The sequence below is a fragment of the Bos mutus genome, chromosome 16, assembly GCF_027580195.1.
Source record: "Bos mutus isolate GX-2022 chromosome 16, NWIPB_WYAK_1.1, whole genome shotgun sequence".
NCBI classification, from domain to species: domain Eukaryota; kingdom Metazoa; phylum Chordata; class Mammalia; order Artiodactyla; family Bovidae; genus Bos; species Bos mutus.
In genome coordinates, this window is record NC_091632.1 from 79,145,797 (window position 1) to 79,168,120 (window position 22,324).

General features: G+C 35.1%; 1 protein-coding gene across 1 annotated transcript in view; it reads right to left on the reverse strand.

Annotated features, from left to right (window-relative positions):
* KCNT2 (potassium sodium-activated channel subfamily T member 2) overlaps positions 1 to 22,324 on the reverse strand; it is a 418,728-nt gene that overhangs the window by 198,493 nt on the left and 197,911 nt on the right. Inside the window, exons 9-10 of the mRNA XM_070384415.1 lie at positions 2,918 to 3,098; positions 1,373 to 1,537 (exon numbers count right to left, since the gene is read on the reverse strand). Coding sequence (XP_070240516.1) covers positions 1,373 to 1,537; positions 2,918 to 3,098 — 346 coding nt within the window. The remainder of the gene's footprint in view (positions 1 to 1,372; positions 1,538 to 2,917; positions 3,099 to 22,324) is intronic.

A 22,324-nucleotide genomic window follows, 5' to 3' on the forward strand; every position in this document is an offset into this window, starting at 1 on the left:
ATTCTTGCCTGGAAAATCCCATGGATGGAGGAGCCCGGTAGGCTACATTCCGTGGGGTCACAAAGAGTTGGACACCACTGAGCCACTTCACTTCACTTCAACATTATTATGAGTTGATAAAATTGAAAATATTCAGATGAATATCTGAATGGAAAAGGATTCACAAAAATATTGGTAATACTGACAAAGTAAATTAAATTTGAAAGTTTGTGATCAAAATATTTCAAAACAATGGTTGTTTGGAGAAAATGGAAAATTATTCTCACTGATAAAATGGTATAAAGCAATTTATCTACAAGAATTCAAATTCTCTGGCAAACGTACACCATTTTACCATGCTGTATCTAGTGGGAATTTTTGGAGTTTTAAGATTTCTCCATATTGATATTAGACAAAATTAATTACTAGGGATCAAATTTTGGGTGGAATAAATTTTCTCCCAGATAGATTTTCTTTGTGGGTTATAATAAGCATCTGAAATTATTTAATATGAGTAATTAAAAAAAACGTTAAATATAGAGTTACTTCAAAATGCAAAATAATGTATGTAAAAACAAAAGAATATATTACATAAGTTTCACTTATAAGTTAGATTTTTTAATTCAAAAAAGTAATATGTTAAAATGTCTCTAAATTATTTAAGAGAGAGATAATTAGAAGTACTCAACACTGTCTTGACTTCAGGATTATCCAATCTCTTAACAGAAGCTTATTGGGGAAATACAAAAAATTCAAGTAGTTCTTTGCTGTCTGGACTAGACTAAGTGCATTAAGCAGTAAAGGAGGTGACCTAAGTCTACACTGACCCAGAACCATGGCAAGTGGAAGTGTCTGCATAGACAGAAGAGATTTTTCTGAATTCATGATTTCAATTACATATTGCCCAGATTTTCATCATTTATTGCTACTATAACTAAGACCAAGTTTCACTCCAGGAAACAAAGGGAAGAACTTTGGAACTTTCAGACTTCCAAATTTCCATCAGTAACACTTGATAAAATTCTGAAAATTCAAGTGAGCAGATGATATTGAAATGACTTTTTTATTGTTTTATTATATTTTATGTTGTTTCACTGTTTCATAAAAATATCATTTATTCACTACCAAAAGGAGAAAAAAGCAATCATTTTAATTCAGAGAAAACCTTTCTTTGTAGCAGTAATATAATTCCATCTGTCTTTCGTTATAGATACAGAAGGAAACTTAACATACTGTGTATTCCTCCAGCATTTTTTTCTATGTTCCAGGTTATATTTGTAGTTCTTCATTTTCTCTAAATTTGAGCATATAAATAAAAATCCTCCAGAACACAGGCTGTACTATCATTAATTGATTTTGCCAATGTTAGTCAGTATAATCCATTTAAAGTTACCTGGAGTCTTGGATGTGCATAGAATTCATTTAAAAAGTCCATGAGTAAATCAATCTTCAGCGAGCTGACACACAGAACAACGTGCTTTTCGGTTTGAGCTCTGTGTCGACTATAGTTTCCACCTGACTTTTGTCTCTCCATCCACAAATAGGCCAGCTGTTCAAACTGTAATGCATTTTCCACATGTGAATGAAAAGAACTGGACATGAAAATAAAAAGCAGTGCAATCCATCTATTGTCTACTGGGTATAATTCAATTTCTTAGATGAAACTCTTTGAGATTGAAATGATCAGTGTTCCCTTCAACAAGACTCTTCATAGGATAATTGCAGACTTGCTAATCCCTCCCAGGGCCTTCATGTCTCTCAGGAAACAATAATGAGATTTTCCTATTGTATCATAACAGGGCACTAATAGGTCTGCACTTCTGCTTTCTGTCCAGTAGAGTATGCAGCCATATATGTCATGCACCTGGTTAAAGACAAAGGTCTCACGTTTTTCTCTCACATTCTTCTGTCAACTTCAGCCCACATCACCTGCAAGGGGAGATAACCTTACCACATACACAAGGCCACGTTCCAGTTATAGTGCATGCATGCAAGCTCAGTCATGTCTGACTCTTTGCAACCCCATGGACTGCAAAGGCTTCTCTGTCCATGGGATTTTTCCAAGCAAGAATATTGGAGTGAGTTCCCATCATCTTCTCCAGGGGATCTTCCAGACTCAGGGACTGAACTAATGTCTTGGGCATTGGCAGGCAGATTCTTTACCACTGAGCCACCAAGGAAGTAGCTGTTATTAAAGGGATGCTGAGGGTATGGGGGAGGGGTGTCATTGAGGATTGCGTGCATGATTGGATAGGAGTGGAAAGATCATTTTTACATCTATGGAAAGGATATTTCAATAACTTTGTCAAATGGCTGTATAATATAATATACATTTTGATTTGTGTTGGCCACATCCTGTTTATGACCTGCCCACCCATCGACAGCCAGAATTCACTATAGGAAAAAGTTGAAGATTGTCTCTATGTGTCTTCAGTCTCATTTATATCTCTGTGCCTTTGCTTCCTTATCCATTCTCCAAAATGCTACATGTTAGCTATGTATCATCTTCAGATTTTATTTTAGTTGACCAACATAGTCAATCAATTTTTATTCATGACAACATATGGCTTTTAGTTGTAGTTTTGAGAATCAAAAGAAATCAATGTTTCATAAGTTTATTGTCTTGTACAAACATGCTATAATTAAAAACTATACTATCCTACAATCCAATAATTAATGTAAATATATGTAAAAGAAAGCATCTTGAAAAAACTGAAATGAAATGTGAGCTACCAATGGAGACTAGAAGGGAAAAAAACTCATGTTTCTAATATAATTTAAAAAGGCATTTTGGAGACAATTTTAATAATTGACTAGATGGTATAAGAGCATGCGTTAATATAGTTAATAAGTCACCCTGTATTTTTTATTAAATGTGGAAGATTTGATTTCATAAGACTTAGCACGTTTCTATAAAATTTAACACAGTGGTGCTTACCTGGATAGGGAGAACCACAAGAGCAACACAGATCATGGCAACCACAAAAAGCTTGGACGACCACGTTTCTGGAGTGACATCCCCAAAGCCCACAGTAGAAAATGTCACGATGCAGAAATAAAGGGAGTCGAAAAGATTCAGCTTCTTTCCTATCCGTTCCAGATGTTGGATTCCACAGATGCTAAAAAAACAAAGGTGGATTACAGTTAAAACTTTCAAATCAGCCACATTACTTCTCATCATTCTTCTGAAAGCCAAAGCACACTTCATAAAGCCACTTGGTAGCTGGGATTGTATACGGTTCAGTACTTTCCTTCGAGAAAATATTTTTAAGTTTTTTCTTACATCAAAGAGAAATAGTCTTATTTTATTTGTAGCCAAAATTTATAGCCCCAAATCACAAAGCATATTTGAATAGTATATAAAGTGAATAGATGGAATTTCATGGATGACTTACATAAACATTTTGAATGCATGTCAAGGCAACACAGACACTAGAATCCACTAGATCTACTACCCATCAAAATAGCAATAGTCAATAGTCTTCTTTTTTAACAGAGAGACATTTTTCAGTTATATATGTGTGGTAAAGATATATATGTATATATTTCATGTGTATGTGCTTCACAGTCATCCCTCCATATCCCCAGGGGTTGGTTCCAGGTCCCCCAGGGAGACACAGGAGATATAATGACATAGTCATTCTAGTCACTCAGATGACATAGTATTTGCATATAACCTATGCACATCTTCATATATACTTTAAATCATCTCTAGATTACTTATAATACCCAATACCATACAAATGCTATAAAATTTGTTGTAAATAAGTTGCAAATGCTATGCAAATAGTCGCAAGTATGCAGCAAATTCAACTTCTGACTTTTGGAATGTCCCAGAAATTTCTTCCCTAATATTTTCAATCTGTGACTAGTTGAATCCACAAATGTGGGAACTTGGAATACAGAGGGACCACTGTAGACAAGAAAGGCTTGAGGAGTTAACATGGCAAGGTGACTCTCAAAAGGAGTCTTTCGGTACATCAATTATCTGTACAAAACTATTGGTGGTATGAAAGTAAGGGAGAAGCTAGAAATGTTACAAGGTTTTCCCAAAGTAGAATTGCTAAAATAGCATTAGAAATAGCACTGCTACTAGCTTAAAAAAAAAAAAAAAAAAAAAAAAAAAGGAGGCTATGAAACATGCATATATTTGCAATCTTGGAGAGGAGTGAGATTTGCAACATTAAAAAATCACCAATAAAATAAGAAGGAATCTAGTACTGATGCATGTTAAAATATGATAAGCCATGGAAAGACACTGAGTGAAAGAAGTCACATGTAAAAGACTATATACTGTATAATTCTGTTTTCATGAAATGTTCAGAAAAGACACAGAAAGCATATTAATGGTTGCTTGGAAGTAATGGTGGGAATAAGATGATGAAAATGTTCTAAAACTAGACTTGTGATGACTGTAGAAATTTGTAAATATATTAACGTGGTTGTATTCTACACTTAACATGAATGAATTTTATGGCATGTAAATTATACCTCTCTAAAGCTGTCAAAGGAAATCACTGTGTACTTCTAGATTTTCCTTCCAATTTCTATGCAGAACAAACACAGATGGCTTGATTATGATGACCAAGAAGATATGCTATTCAATGTTTAAACTACAGAAATTCCTTGTCCAGCCGTTTAAGATATCTCTACTTTTTTATTCTTTATTTTCCCAACAGTTTATACTCAGCACATGAGCCAGAGTTGGCCTATGACAACATGGGTCAGGCCATGTTATTTCTCTACTTAAACTCCTGGAACAGGGAACCCTAGTCCATATAAGACTAAACTCTAATGATCTTTGTGATCTAATGATATTTGTCTCTAGCCTAGTCTTCCATCTGACCCCTCCCTATGCCTTTCAGACTAGGTTTCTAGTTTTTTCTAGTTTTCCAGTAGATTCACTAGTTTCCTCCCTGTGGTTTGCTCTGCCCCAGCTACACTGGCATTCTCACTTTCTGACCAACATGACAGGCATCACCCAGATTCAAGGTCTTGTCATGGACGACTCTCTCTGGCTGGAACATATTGCCCAGGTATTTTATGGATATTTCCTCACTTCCTTCAAGTCTTTACTTCTAACCTAAACATCATATATACTCCTTGTCTTTCTTACTGTGCTTAATTTAAAAAAGTTTTAGTCATTTGTTGGGTTTGATGCTGATTGTCCATAAACCTCTGTAAGAGTCATATTAGGACAGAGTCATGTGCTTTCTTCACTCATGTTGCCTGAACCCCTATATTAGTTCCAAGAGCATAATGATGTCCACTAATAATTACTGAATGAGAGTCTGAAGGTAACATATATATTTTTTCTGTTGCCTACATTTAAATGACCAAGCTCTTTAGCCTGTTAAGATATAAAATAAGTACAGTTCACTAAAGAAAAGAAAAAGCACACAAATGTATTTATCTGACCATTGCCTTAATGGTGGAAGCTAATATAACTTAGGAGCAAGGCTAAATACTTCTTTCTCAAAAGAATCAAATGACTTTCCCACCACCTTTTGAAATATTCAAGTTCTTATAAACAAGTAAATTGGGTTTTATTCTCCTCCGTAATTTACTTTTGCAACTCCAGCATTTGTTCAGTTAATACTGTTTAACATGATAAATACAAAATTTGGGAAATTTGAAGTGCACTGACTTATTGAAACCCATTCTGTTTGGGTAATATGCAAGCAAATTGCATAATTAAAAATTACTAAATTAAATTGGCTATACTTCATTATTTCTAATCAAAAGCTTTTCTTGAAATCCCATTCATGTCACTGTTAGTGAACTTTGCACGCATTAATACTAAGTCAAGTCAATCAGGTTACTCATATAACCATTATAATAATAAAAGTATCCAGCTTATCTTTTATAAAAGAAACAAATTACTCTCAAATATTAGAGAGAGATTTGCCTACAAAACACTGTAATCGTAACTTCATTGTTGGAATTCATTTTCACATTAAGTTTTGAAAATTGTTATTTATGCAAAGAATCACATTACTTGAAGGGTAGAAACAGTTTAGAAGGGGATTTTGCAGAATTTGCGCTAACATCAATTTCAGAGTTAGGATCTTCATACTATTTAAGCAAATATCTTTCAAATCTCTTCTAGAATTATCAAAATTAGATTTAAAAAGTATTTTGAAATTACTGGTTGCATGTTTTTATTTTACAAAAGTAAATACTAATACATGGGGAAGTTTAACAAAAAGGCAGGGCAGGGGAAGCAGAGACAGTCCAATCACATTATATGGGCACAGCATCACTGTCTGATACTAGCTGTAGGGCACCAGTATGCAACATGTGGAGAATGTTAAGCATATCTGACAACTTATTACATACTATTTTGGTTATAGGCAATAGAACTAGGAATGTTTTAAAGAAATAGGAAAACTTATAATACTCTTCTATTACTTCTCTTATATTACTCTACAAATAAAAATATTTTTAGATTCACATAGATTACCTATCTAAACAATAATTCAACTACTTCTGTTGAGGGAATGTAAAAGGGAACCTTCAGGACAGGTAGATACATAGTTTACTGTTACTTTATTATATAATTCTTAAAGTTAAGACAGTTTTTTAGCTTTGAAATACCCTTTTATTGCATTATGCATAAACACTGATATTTCACTGATATGTTAGCTCTTTTTTCTAGCACTGTGAATGCTACAATGTGCTGCTGCTGCTGCTAAGTCGCTTCAGTCGTGTCCGACTCTATGTGACCCCATAGACGGCAGCCCACCAAGCTCCCACATCCCTGGGATTCTCCAGGCAAGAACACTGGAGTAGGTTGCCATTTCCTTCTCCAATGCATGAAAGTGAAAGGTGAAAGTGAAGTCAATCAGTTGTGTCTGACTCTTACCGACCCCATGGACTGTAGCCTACCGGGCTCCTCTGTCCATGGATTTTCCAGGAAACAGTACTGGAGTGGGTTGCCATTGCCTTCTCCAACAATGTGCTTCATAAGGATTTGAAGCTATTTGGTGATTATAATCCATTTTCATATAGAGAGTTATCGTATTTCATTCACAGATGTCTTTCGAGACATTATTAAATGAAAACTGCCTTTTCTCCCTGATAATAACTGATGAATTTCAGTTAATTATTAGTTTTCATCTGTACCCAGAAGTGATTTTAATGTTGGGCACAGATTTTGTGATAAAGTAAATCCAAGAATGTGCTCAAATACAGCACATTCATAATTGAAATATCCTATTTTGTCTTCTTAAAAAAGAGATATATCTTTTCCATTAGTCAAAGCTTGAGTTAAACTACTTAAATTATATCCTGAATTGAAAATAGAAATAGGATAATCATAGCTGGTGGATAATAGTAAACATTCTTTTACCTTCAAATTTTCTAGTGATCAAATTTAATGTTTTGTGACTGGGCCATAAATTTAAGACAAAAAGCTCACTTAAATGCTTGATTTTAGTGAATATCTAACTCCAACCGAATTTTAGTTTATTATCCCATGTGTGCATGCTGTCTCTTCAGTCACATGGAACTCTTTGTGACCCTATGGCTTGTAGTATGCAAATCTCCTCTGTCCATGGGATTCTCCAAGAATATGGAAGTGGGTTGCCATGCTCTCTCCCAGGGGAATTGTCCCGACCCAGGGATGGAACCCAGGTGTCCTGTATGGGCAGTCGTGTCTTTTACCACTAGCACAACCTGAAAAGCCCTGCCGAAACATTTGAAATTAAATAAATTGCTCCAATTTAAGATTTAAAAATAAACCAATATCACATCATGTTCTATTTGCCTTTTTGTTTAGTTAATATGCATACAAGTTACTCAGATTCATTTGTACTGAGTGACTGAAATGGAAAGCTGCAAACGAATATAATTTTCTTATAATTTCTCTACTAAAAAATACCTATCAATTTTAATTTAAATATAATTTCTATAAAACCAGTAAGTTCTATAACATCTTAATAAAATATTTCATAATAGAAAAAGGGTGACCTAATTCATTCATAAAGATTTATTTATCAATGGTTTACTAGTGCCAGGTATGTGCTGTATGTTAGACATGCAGATCCATGACACCTTAGTCTACACAAAAAATGTTTCTAAAATCTAAAATAAATGGTTTGACTTCAACTTTATAACCCTATTACCACTGGCAATGCTATCATAAAGTAATAATCAAACATTTATTCATAACTTGATAAATACACAACTTGATCAATACTTGATCTGATAGAGTGCCTGATGAACTATGACGGAGGTTCGTGACATTGTACAGGAGACAGAAATCAAGACCATCCCCAAGAAAAGGAAATGCAAAAAAGCAAAATGGCTGTCTGAGGAGGCCTCACAAATAGCTGTGAAAAGAAGAGAAGCCAAAAACAAAGAAGAAAAGGAAAGATTTACCTATCTGAATGCAGAGTTCCAAAGAATAGCAAGGAGCGATAAGAAAGCCTTCCTCAGTGATTAATGCAAAGAAATAGAGGAAAACAATAGAATGGGAAAGACTAGAGATCTCTTCAAGAAAATCAGAGATACCAAGAGAACACTTTATGCAAAGATGGGCTCAATAAAGGACAGAAATGGTATGGACCCAACAGAAGCAGAAGATATTAAGAAGAGATGATAAGAATACACAGAAGAACTCTACAAAAAAGATCTTCATGATCCAGCTAACCACGATGGTGTGATCACTCATCTAGAGCCAGACATCCTGGAATGTGAAGTCAAGTGGGCCTTAGGAAGCATCACTATGAACAAAGCTAGTGGAGGTGATGAAATTCCAGTCGAGCTATTTCAAATCCTAAAAGATAATGCTGTGAAAGTGCTGCACTTGATATGCCAGCAAATTTGGAAAACTCAGCAGTGGCCACGGGACTGGAAAAGGTCAGTTTTCATTCCAATCCCAAAGAAAGGCAATGCCAAAGAACTACCACACAATTGCACTCATCTCACATGCTAGTAAAGTAATGCTTAAATTCTCCAAGCCAGGCTTTAGCAACACGTGAACCATGAATTTCCAGATGTTTAAGCTGGCTTTAGAAAAGGCAGAGGAACTAAAGATCAAATTATCAACATCTAATGGATCATTGAAAAAGCAAGAGAGTTTCAGAAAAACATCTATTTCTGCTTTATTGACTATGCCAAAGCCTTTGACTGTGTGGATAACAATAAATTGGAAAATTCTTCAAGTGATGGGAATAACAGACCACCTGACCTGCCTCTTGAGAAACCTGTATGTAGGTCAGGAAGCAACAGTTAGAACTAGACATGGAACAACAGACTGGTTCCAAATAGGAAAAGGAGTACGTCAAGACTGTATATTGTCACCCTCCTTATTTAACTTATATGCAGAGTACATCATGAGAAACATTGAGCTGGATGAAGAACAAGCTGGGATCAAGATTGCTGGAAGAAATATCAATAACCTCAGATATGCAGATGACACCACCCTTTATGTCAGAAAGTGAAGAGGAACTAAAGAGCCTCTTGTTGAAAGTGAAAGAGGAGAGTGAAAATGTTGGCTTAAAGCTCAACATTCAGAAAACTAAGATCATGGCATCCAGTCCCATCACTTCAAATACATTGGGGAAACAGTGGAAAGAGTGGCTGACTTTATTTTGGGGGGCTCCAAAATCACTGCAATGGTGACTGCAGCCATGAAATTAAAAGACACTTAGTCTTTGGAAGGAATGCTATAACCAACCTAGACAGCACATTGAAAAGCAGAGATATTACTTTGCCAACAAAAGTCCGTCTAGTCAAGGCTATGGTTTTTCCACTGGTCATGTATGGATGTGAGAGTTGGACAACAGAGAAAGCTGAGCACTGAAGAATTGATGCTTTTGAACTGTGTTGTTGGAGAAGACTGTTGAGAGTCCCTTGGACTGCAAGGAGATCCAACCAGTCCATCCTAAAGGAAATCAGTCCTGAATATTCAATGGAAGGACTGATGCTGAAGCTGAAACTCCAATACTTTGTCCACCTGATGCGAAGAGCTGACTCATTTCAAAAGACCCCGATGCTGGGAAAGATTGAGGGCAGGAGGAGAAGGGGATGACAGAGGATGAGATGGTTGGATGGCATCACTGACTCAATGGACATGGGTTTGGGTGGACTCTGGGAGTTGGTGATGGACAGGGAGGCCTGACGTGCTGTGATTCATGGGGTTGTGGAGAGTCAGACCCGACTGAGCAACTGAACTGAACTGAACTAAACTGATCAATAGTAACTTAGGAAAACTACTTAAACTTTTTAAACTTCATATTCCTCAACTGAAAAGCAAATGTAATAATAGCAACTTCTTCCTTTGGTTATTCTGAGAATTAAGTGAGCTAATGTTCTGTGAAATGCCTGACAAATAACCTTGAATAAATTCATAAGTAATTCTGTTATTTATATGACAATCCCAGGATAAAAGAAAAAGAAGCACAAAAAAGACTCAAATATAAGAATCCAGTAAATCTACAAAGGTGTTAAAAAGCCTTCTCCACTTGTGAGAAATGTAAATGTACTATTAACAGGAGAGTCAAGGACCGTGGAGAAAGAGAAAACAGCCTGCCTGTTCTCTTTGCTGTGGATGTGCTAACAGATTTGTCAGCGGCAGAAAGCCACTCATGGATTAATGAGTCCCTGTAACCATGTCCAGTCTTTTCTCCACCCCATAAATCTGACCTGGGAAGGGAAGTAAAAACATGGGGAAACAAAGAGGGCTCCAAAAGAAGAGTTAGGCAATTTGCAAGGTAAACCTATAATCTTTATTTAGAAAGATAGCCAGGCTGATATCAGTTGACCTTTGGAGGGCTCACCATCGTCATTTACAGAAACTGACAACTAATTCTTGGCAATGCAGGAAGGGGAAAAAAAAAAGATTACACTTTATTTCTAGGTCAAACTGTCAATATCAGGCTAGCGACTTGTTTTAAAAAAGCACTACTTATCATTGAGATTGCTTAAATAAAAGAAATCCTATTGTAATTATATAAAGACTGTATAATGTATATTATATGTGTATCTATTTATAAAATTCACTGATTTAGGTAACTACTAAGTACATCAGTATATGGCAATATTTTAAGATTTAAATATTAAAATCATAATATTTTGAAAAACAATTTTCTCTTTTTATATTTTACTTATTAACTCACGTTCACTGCTATCATTTAAATAGACATTTAATTTTACATAACATGAATTTTCTATCTCATGAAGATTAACTATACCCAGTTTTAGAAACTCAATTCATTTTGAGAAGCAAATAATTCTTGCCATACACATATTTATGTGCTTTTCATAATTTTGGTCAATACTCACAATACTGAGCTTAAACTGGAATTTCAAAAATCCTTCACATAGTTATTTCTGCCTTAATGCAATTTAGTTTTACATGAATATTGATTTGTGGCACTATTTTCAAGATCACTGTCACAGAAAAAAATCTTTTGAGGAGTTTTATAGTATGGACTTTGACAAGTTTTATTTTGTTTTTTAAACCAAGTGGACATGCATCTAAACTATGCAGAGTAGAGGACAAAATGCCAACTAATCAAATATGTCTTAAATACCAACACAGAACTTGATTACTACCTTCCCGAGTGGTTCAATGGTAAAGAATCTGCCAGCAATGGAGGAGATGAGGGCGTTCAACCCCTGGGTCAAGAAGATCCCCTGGAGAAGGAAATGGCAACCCACTCCAGTATTCTTGCCTGAGAAGTCCCATGGACAGAGACGCTATCAGGCTACATACACTCTATGGGGTTGCAGAAGAGTCTGACAGCACTTAGCAACTAAACAACAAAAATAACAACATGCACGAGAAACAGAGAAATGCCCTGGAGATTTCATATCATTCAATACTTCCATAATCAATAAGGATAAAGGCTGACTGCATGACATGTAGCTCATGAGCAATACAATGTTCTGTTTGCTTTTCAACCAATATTTGTTTATTTTCAATATGATTTATAGATATCAAGGAATAAAGGCAACAGATAATGAAGGCATAAGAAAAGACATAGTAGGGAAAATTCTGCAGGACGAGAGGAATGTAAACTATTTTATTTTTGGATATATTAAATATATCACTCCTATAAGATATTATGTCAAATTCATTACAATAACTTATGTTATTGACATATGCCTATAATAAGTCATACTTACACTCCTTGGATAAACCTTACCTGATGGTAATTTTTGTGCACTTCTAATATTTTCAGTTCCAAAAAAGAGTAATATGCAATTATTACAAGGCAAATAATAAAGACATGCATGAGAAATTAGTATCATTCTACTCTTTTCTATCCTTGAGCTAGTAATATTTAGTATTTGTCCTTTTGCTTGTTTGGTATTTTGTTTTGCTGTTGTCCTTAATGTAAATGCACTGTGATTGGAGTTTGGCAGTTCATTACTATAGCATTTTTATATCTATCTTTTTAAAGTTCTCTTAGGCTAGACTTTTGTATCTCAATACATGTTCCTTGAAAAGCCAAGTTGGCAGTAGATGTGAACCAGACACAGGGGTCTGCAGTCAAATATATTTGGTAACTCTGAATTAAGGATATTTTATTTAGTAAAGGATTTTTCAGGTTCCTTTAATGAGTTAATGTTGATTGCAAATCTCTGCGAATAGATTAAACCAAATACATCTGCTAAATTTCTTGCTTTTGATAGAGCATCTCAAAGTATTGGGGTTTTATAAACTAAAATGTGAGAACATCAACTCATAGTTTGTGCTCTGAGTATTTTAGAATAAATGTTTAGCTTAATCATTAAATGAAGTGGATAACTTTGTACCTTTGTCCATCTCCTGAATTATATTTCCCTGGACTTCCTGTGGTCATGTATGGATGTGAGAGTTGGACTGTGAAGAAGGCTGAGCGCCGAAGAATTGATGCTTTTGAACTGTGGTGTTGGAGAAGACTCTTGAGAGTCCCTTGGACTGCAAGGAGATCTAACCAGTCCATTCTGAAGGAGATCAACCCTGGGATTTCTTTGGAAGGAATGATGCTAAAGCTGAAACTCCAGTACTTTGGGCACCTCATGCGAAGAGTTGACTCATTGGAAAAGACTCTGATGCTGGGAGGGATTGGAGGCAAGAGGAGAAGGGGACAACAGAGGATGAGATGGCTGGATGGCATCACTGACTCGATGGACGTGAGTCTGAGTGAACTCCAGGAGTTGGTGATGGACAGGGAGGCCTGGCATGCTGCAATTCATGGGGTCGCAAAGAGTCGGACACGACAGTGACTGAACTGAACTGAACTGTACTTACTGTTCCTTGAAGAAATGTAACAATGAAACTATCAGTTCCTGGAGGTTTTTATTTTTCTTTTCTTTCCCCCTGTCTTTTTTAATTGAGATCAAGAGATGTAATTTTAAAGTGCAACATTTTAAAGGTGTTCCATATCTACCCTTTATCTTAATTCAATATTACTTAAAAATCCATGAAAGTGAAATTTGCTCCGTCATGTACGACTACTTGAGACTCCCTGGACTATACAGGGAGTGGGTAGCCTTTCCTTTCTCCAGCGGCTCTTCCAAACCCAGGGATGGAACCCAGGTCTGCCATATCACAGGCAGATTCTTTACCATCTGAGCTACTAGGGAAGCCCATCTTAAAATCCATAAATATGTACTTTAGAATGACCCACCATTCCTTCCACAGATTCACAAAAATCAATATGCTTCACATACAATGCTTTGGTCTTTACTGACTTCCTACAATTTATAAATACAGGTCCACAGCAACCAAACCGAGCACTGGATATACAAAGAAAAGCCATCTCTTCCTGCTCACAAAGAAGTTAAAGGAATAGGACAAAGTTTTTCATAAGCACTGCAATTCTTTAAACGTGGATCACCAAATTGAGCATGTCATATGAAAAGGAAGACTCCACATTTTATCTCATTAAAAATTATAAATTATACTTTTTTGTTAACTGAAATACTGTTAAATTTTACTCAGGATAATTATAAAGAAACTGTTTAAACATCTACGCAAAAATCATATTCACATCAATTTAAAAAGGATTAGCTTCATTTTACACTAAATATACAAAGCCATAATGCCAAACATTTAATTTTTAATTACCCCTAGGAAAAAAATTAATGTAAATTTTATTTCTTAAGTCTCACTTTCACCATATATTCCTCCTTTTAGAAAAGCTAACATCTTAATTTACATACTTTAAAGTATACTTTTTCCTCTTTCACTCACCTAATGAAAGAAAGATTACCAGCCTACAAGTTAGAAACCATGTAATGCTGTACGCTACACCAACCATAACGTAATGACAAATGTTCTTCCTTACATTAAATACTTCAGAGTAATTAGCCTCCAATTAAAATAAATAAATTTATATTAAAAAAAGATTCCACATTGTCTACTATCTGTCTTATAGAATATATTTCTTTTAATGAATTTACATTAAGTTTCCATTTATTACATTTTCTCTTCTTTCATCATTAATGACCAAAACAGAATAAAAACATCAGCTCAACAGTCTTTGTAAGTTACTGATAGACTCATAAGCCTATGGGCCATTATCAGCACATATATGTGTGTGTATGTATTATATACATATGTCCTCTCTGAGAAAGCTATGTAACCCACTCCAGGAATCTTGCCTGGAAAATTCCATGGACAGAGGAGTTTGGCAGGCTATTATCCACAGGGTAGCAAAGAGTAGGACATGATTGAAGCAGCTGAGCACACACACATGCACATATATTCATGCAGGGTTTTTTAAAATCATGTAATATTTTGTTCTATGTTTCTCAGGTTATATGCTGAGCATATATTTGTATTCATCCATAATTATTTATTAAAAATGGATACTGTGTGTCAATGTAAAATGTATTTTCTACTATAAATAGTGAACAAAGGAAACAAAGAAACGAGGCAGTGGGATAAGAAAGATGATTAGACAGATTGAACTAGGTGAAAACAAAGAAATGACATCATTATGGCTGATGGTTATAGGTAATAAATTACCTATAGAGAAGAATCTTGTAAAATCAGAATGATCTTTTCTTGAAAATCTCATTTTAGGAGACTTCAAAATTCAGAGATTAAACTCTTACTGGAAAAAATGGGGAACTGTATCCCCAGCAGGAAGCTATTAAAACTATGTTCATATTTTTGAAACAAAATAGCATGAATAAGAGAGCAAATAAAGACAACATAGTGCTTAATCATCTTATATTTTATTAATCTAGTGAAAGCATTTTTTATTTATTACTCTTTGCTTTCTGGAAAGCTCTCAGGGTTTTTCTCTCCTGAAGCTTCAATAAAGTGCTTGTAAGTTTATTTCCACTGTATTGTAGATCATATTCATGTGAGAAGTGTTTACATTTATTTATTAGTTCTCCTATTTAGTGAGTGCAAACTCCAGGAGATAGTGAGGGACAGGGAGCCTGGCGTGCTCCATGGGGTTGAGAAAAGTCAGACACAATTTGGCAACTGAATGACAACAACTCAAAGATTTAGGCACAGTACCAGGTACTGGGGGAGAAAATGGTATAGAAAAACCTGCAAGAATACTTCCTTGATGGGAGTTTCAGTGCAGTGGAAGAGATAGAAAGTGATGACTAATACAAAAATATATAAATAACATAGGAGACCCTCTAGTGCTAAGATTTCCTATAACAATAGAATTCAACCTAATCAGGTGAGTCAGGTTCAATGAAAAAGTGATGTTTACATAAACACTAAAAGGTGAGTCTGACTTTGGCCTGCAGAGAAGGCAGAGAATTTTAGGAAGGGGGTCTAGTCTGATAGACAAAGCTGTGGGGTGAAAAAGCATGACTTCTGAGCAAAGATCAAGGATGTGAGATAAATAAAAAAAAGCTGGGGGAAATCCCACTGGTGCAGGAAATTGAGAACATCATAACAAGTTCTGTATTCAGCTCACAGCACATGGGAAATCTTTAACAAGCATTAAGCAAGTGGTGACACAATCGTATTTGTATTTCCCAACGATTGCTGTGGTAGTCATGAGATGAACGGTTTGGAGTGGAAACAGGTAACCCATTAGTAAGGCTGTTCCCATAAGGAGGTCGTAACACTTTAGATGAATGAGGTGATGACTGAGAGGAAGAGAAGTAGGAACAACTGTAGGATATTTAGGAAGTAAAATGTATGGGATTTTAAAAAATCAGGTATTGTGTGACATGAGAAAAGGAGGTGTTAAGAATGATTCCATTGAATGATCTAAAAAATGGACAGTGGCTGCTATTTCAGAGTTATGGCCAATTTGGGGGAAGAAACAGCATAAATTTGCTTTTAGGCATATTTAGTTTGAGGAATTGAAGAGAAAATGCCATAGAAACAGCTAACTACAAAACATATAACTATGTAATAAAAACCATAGAAACTGGACTAAGACAATGTGTCTGTTCACAGTTACTAAGTTCTTCCTGGTGCACATTTGTAACCTCCAATGAAAAGAGAAGAAGGTGGAGTGTCAGACTGCCTCTGTAACAACCCTGCTGCCAATCATGATATAGCAAGAGCAAGTCCCAGACTAAATTTTGCCACACAAAACACTCACTAATCCCTGTTCTGCAAGATCCAAGAGATCTGTTCTCTTGTCTTTCTGTGCATAGTAACAAATATACTGAAAGAAAGACTCATAACAAGAAAAAGCTGAAAATGTACAAAGGGCAATTTCTGCTAATGGTCTTGTGGGATCAGATGACAAATGCTCAAAGGAGAAACAAGTTTGAAAGGGTCTCCAGACTTAAGGCACCACTTCCCTAAAGGGCTAAGCTGCTATGTTCAACAAATTCTTGCAGTCCAGTTATGCAGGGGCAGAAATAACCAAATAATACCTTCTTGCCAACTACACGGCTAGAAAAAATTTTAATTCCTTTTATGTTAATTTGTAAAAATAATTTGAAAATCATCAGATATTGATGATTGAAACTGGTGATACCTGATAATGGGTCCCTGATGAGAATTTTTCACAGACTTAATAGCCATCCTTAGATTTTTACTGTGTTTGGACACATGCTATGCTGTGGTTTATATGAGATATTTATGGGATTGCAGAAAATATAACTAAAATATGATATAGTCCTAGATGAAAAATAAAAATAAAATGAAAGGACCAAGGACTGGCTACTGAGACAATACATCATTTAATGAAATGCTATAGTAAAGGACAAAGACATAATAAGAGTGTATATATCTGTGTATGTACCTATGGGGTATGTGCGTGTGTGTGTTTCATATGCCCAATGCATGTTCATAACTCTCATGGGTGTGTAAATTGTTCTTCATGTACATTTTTGTGACTTTAAAATGGGGATATATTAAATGATGTTTAATGTTAGAATACTGAAAATATGAAAGCCAGTGACTTACCCCAGCTTTCAGAGTCTTACTGTGATTTCAGAGATCCGTCCTAAATTGACAGTTTCTCCTTTTCCAGTAATAGAATAAAGTCAATAGTTCTAAAGATCATATTCCGTTTTGCCCTGTTTTTAAGTCTTAAATTAAAAAAAATTAAAACAAAAAGTATGATGTCCATTTTTCTTTCCTCTTAATTTACACTTTTTCTTCCTAACCATGTTTTCTTAAAAAAAAAAAAAAACAACAAAAAAAACCAGTATTCTTGATAGGAAAAGCTTTACAATCCAGTCATGAACAGTTCAAAATAACTTCTACTGGTTACAAAAAAGATAAAAAAGAATCTTGCATGAAAACCTCGACCGTGAAGACCTTCACTATAGTGCAGTCTGGCTACATGATAGCCTTTAGAGGAAGGCAAATAAGGGAAGCTAAAGTCGGTGAGGTAAGGCAGGACAAATTATAAATTGCTTTATATACAACACCAAAGAATTTATATTCTGAAGACACAAAAGGAGAAATTTAAGCAAGAGAATGAATGATGTGATCAAATCGAGTAGTGTTGAGGTTATTAATAAAAGTCTGCTGATACCCTGAGTGGTTATGGTTTTTCCTTCCAAGAAGCAACTACATTTACACTAGACTCTCAGCCTCCAGGCTGACAAATCACCCTTAAGACATTGTCCATGCAAATCACCAGAGTTCCAACTCTGAGCAGAGGAAATAATGGGTGTACCAAAGCTACTAAATTCAGTCCTAAAGCATTTTCTAGGTTGTGAGCTCTTGCCTGCAACTTACTTTTCTTGCTTGATTAAAAAAAAAAAAAAAAAATGTATATATATATGTATATATATATATATCTTATTCCATTCCCCAAAATGAAGCTTATGACAATCAAATATTAGCTTACACACCTTTTTAATTCTTACTATATATTGAAATATAGATTCATAAAGCATATATATATATATATATCTCTCCAGATTCTTTTCAGAAAATAATTGATTTACAATGCATTTCAATTTTACTGTCAAGAAGTTAGTAAGTAAACATTAGGTTATACGTTTCTGCACATAGGTAATAGGGTCAAATACATATCTGTTAATTTAGGCCGATTTATACTCATTTAATGTGTTTCCCCAGGAATATCTTGCTAATAGTTTTTGTCACATAACAAGATTAAACCGAAATATTCAGTCATTAGTCAACAGTCTCTGGATATCAAGTAAGGCACAAATTAAGCCTTATACCATCTGAAGTGATCCAAACTTTATAGTCACTAAAACTAAAAGAAAACATAGACCTTAAACGTTACTTCACAGTGAAGACTGGGAATTTCTCTCATAGCAAAAGTGGCTCTTATTTTTATGTAATGATGTACTTGAATCCAGTATTTTAAATGTAATATTGTTATCATGTTCATTAACAGAAAAGCTTTGTCATAGTGGTAACACTTTTGCATTCATAATATTTAATCTCTGCTTAAAAGCAATTGAAAAATTTCCCCTAAGAGATGGCAATCTGTTATATCTGTTTCATAGAGTATAATATTAAAAAAACTCTATAATACACAAATATTACCATATGTGAGTCAGAATACTCTTGAAAAGTATCTGATGGGTTCATCTAAGCATTCAACTAATTGATGGTTATTTATTGATTGTAAGCTAACAACAGATGTATCAGTTATCTATGTAGAATGGTGTCCTAGGTAAATAATTATTTTTCTCTTTCACTGGAAATGACAACTGTTTTTCTTATCGATCAAATTGTTCAAAGAACAGTTTCAGGAGGTCAATGACACATTTTAAACCCAAGAAATTTACTGGAAACATAATTTGCATTAGCACAGTTTGCTCCTATGGCTTCAATTTTTTTAAAAAAAGTTGTGTGACCTTTCCCATATCAGATTATTTATGCTCAAAGATTAAACTAGGAATTAATATTGCAATTAAAGTATGTGCATGCTAGGTCGTTTCAGTGTGTCTGACTCTTTGTGACCCTATGGACCGTAGTCCGCCAGGCTCCTCTGCCCCCTCCAAGCAAGAATACTGGAATTGGTTGCCATGCCCTCCTCCAGGGGATCTTCTCAACCTAGGGATTGAGCCTGCAACTCTTGAGTCTCCTGCATTGGCAGGTGGGTTCTTTACCACTAGCAATTAAGGTACTACCATTCAAGAAAATCTTTGATTTTGTATTTTTTGGCATACGAAAAGAAGTTCACTAAGCAAAATGATAACACTTTCAGGGTAGAACATATACAATAAATATGCCATTTCTTTTCATTAGTACTCATGATGAAACCGATTCAGCTCAGAATTTTATTTGAGACATTATCCTAATTCCTTTTATCCTCATTCTTGGCAATTATGAATGTCACAGAATAGTATAACTTCAATGTCCTTGCTGGGGAAGTTCTGGAACATACAGGTGTACCCTGGCACACTGGTTTGATAACAACTTATCCCATCCATGCCGTTTTCTCCAGAGGTAGCATTTCAGTGAGGAAAGAATTCAACCCTTGACCAAGGGTATCTACCCTTATAAGAGGGAACACTAGTAATATAATTAAGTTTCTCTTCTCCTCTCCCAACTCTGTAGAAATCAAATAAAACAAGCCTGCTCTAAGAAAACTGTGAAATTATACATGCTTTGTTCAAGAGAATAATCAGAATGGAAACTAGTTGCCTCAAAGTATTTTGCTAATTTAAATTTAGGGTTCTAAATCTTCCCTATACCAAAAGGCAACCAAATTTACAATCTAGTTAACTAAAGGACTAATAAGTTACTTAGCTGCTAATTAACTAAGTGAATGTCCCAAATAAGATGAAATTTGGCTAAGCAATGCTGTCTTTCCTGAGTGATAAATTTGTCTACAATATCTTCCACTTAGGTCCTGCAAAGAGAAAAAGATTCATGTAACACGAGTCATTTTACAACAATCTGTCTTTTAACCACCTGCAATGTAAACATCTAGAACATTTTGATTTGTGTTTTAAGTAGGTGTGGCAAGGTGCAAATCAAAGTTAGTCTAGGAGAATAATCTATAAAGTGTCCTTTAGTGTTTGTATCTTTAGATATGATTGAACTTAAAATCAGTTTTATATTTTATATCTTCAATCAAGTAGTTTATCCCAGACTCACTGTATAAACAGTATCATTCCAAAACCTATTTTATTTTTATTTATTTTTAAATTAATTTTTATTGGAGTATAGTTACTTTACATTGTTGTGTTAGTTTTTGCAGTACAGCAAATTGAATCAGCTGTACATAAACAGATATCCCCTCTTTTCTGGATTTCTTTCCTGTTTAATCACCACAGAACACTGAGCGTTCACTAAGATGTACAGTAGATTCTCACTAGGTAGCACAGTATCTACAGTGTATATTAGTCAATCCCAATCTTCTCATTCATCCTACCCGTCCTTACCTCCCTTGATGTCCATACATTTGTTCTCTTCCTCTGTGTCATTGTTTCTGCTTTGCCAATAAGATCATCTAACCCATGTTTCTAGATTCTACATATATGCATCAATGCATATTAATAATTGTTTTTCTCTTTCTGACTTACTTCACTCTGTCTCACAGTCTCTAGGTTCATCCATACAACTGACTCAATTTTGTTCATCCATGCAACAACTCAGTTTTGTTCCTTTTATGGCTTAGTAATATTCTATTGTTTTCATATATATATGCCACATCTTCTTTATCCATTCCTCTGTGGATGGACATTTAGGCTGCTTCTATGTCCTGGTTATTGTAAACAGTGCTGCAGTGAACATTGGGTGCATGTGGCCTTTTGAATTATGGTATAAAATATAAAACTCTTAGAGGAAAACATAGGTAGAACACTCTCTGACATAAATCACAGTGAGATCTTTCTTGACTCACCTCCATAACCCATTTTATATAAGTAAAAGGAAATAACTCTAATTTCTGATAAAGGCAAATGACTGAAAATAACAGAAGACCCACTGGTTGTGGATGGTACAGCAGCGTTGTCAGGACTTTTGACTGAGTTGTTAAGAAAGGTTCCATTAAGGATTTAACATATGAGCTGAGACCTTAAGGATGACAAAAGCTAAGTGGAGATTACACAAGACAAAGACTGTTTAGAAAACTCAAGTCAGGAATCGTCATAATATCAAAAGCAGTGGTGTGGCAGCCCCATGGTTCAAGGGAAATACAGTGTAAGTTGAGGTCAAAGAGGCAGGCATGGCCAGACCAAGGAAAGCCTCATAATTACTTTTGTTTCCTGTTGTGATCCAAGTGCATTGGGGGGAGGAGGAGGATAACAGAATAACAGAATAACGCTCAGTCGTTCAGTCCTTCCGACTCTTTGTGACCCCATAGACTGAAGTACACCAGGCTTCCTTGTGTTTCAGCTTAAAAATAATAAATTATAAAGGTATCTAAAAGAAAGAAAATTCCATGCTTATTTTACCTGAATATATTGTAACATACACACTTTATTTTTATGTTTAACTTTTTAAAAGTTTCAAGTAAAAAAAAAGTTTCAGGAATTATTTTGAATTATAATAAACGTGATGGAAGTGTATGCACATATACTCAAAAGCTTAACATGCTCCCATGGATCAAAAATAATCATGGAAAATAATTATATTAGTTTCAAAAGCTTCCAGGCATGGAACAATGGACTGGTTCAAAATTGGGAAAGGAGTACGTCAAGGCTGGATATTGTCACCCTGTATATTTAATTTATATGCAGAGTAAATCATGTGAAATGCCAGGGTGGATGAAGCAAAAGCTGAAATCAAGATTGCCTGGAGAAATATCAACAACCGCAGATATGCAGATGACTCAATCCTTACATCAGAAAGCAAAGAGGAACTAAAGAGCCTCTTGATGAAAGTCAAAAGAGAAGAGTGAAAAAGCTGGCTTAAAACTCAACATTCAAAAAACCTAAGATAATAGGATCTACTCCTTTCAGTTCAGTCACTCAGTCCTGTCCTGCTCTTTGTGACCCCATGGACTGCAGCACGCCAGGCTTTCCTGTC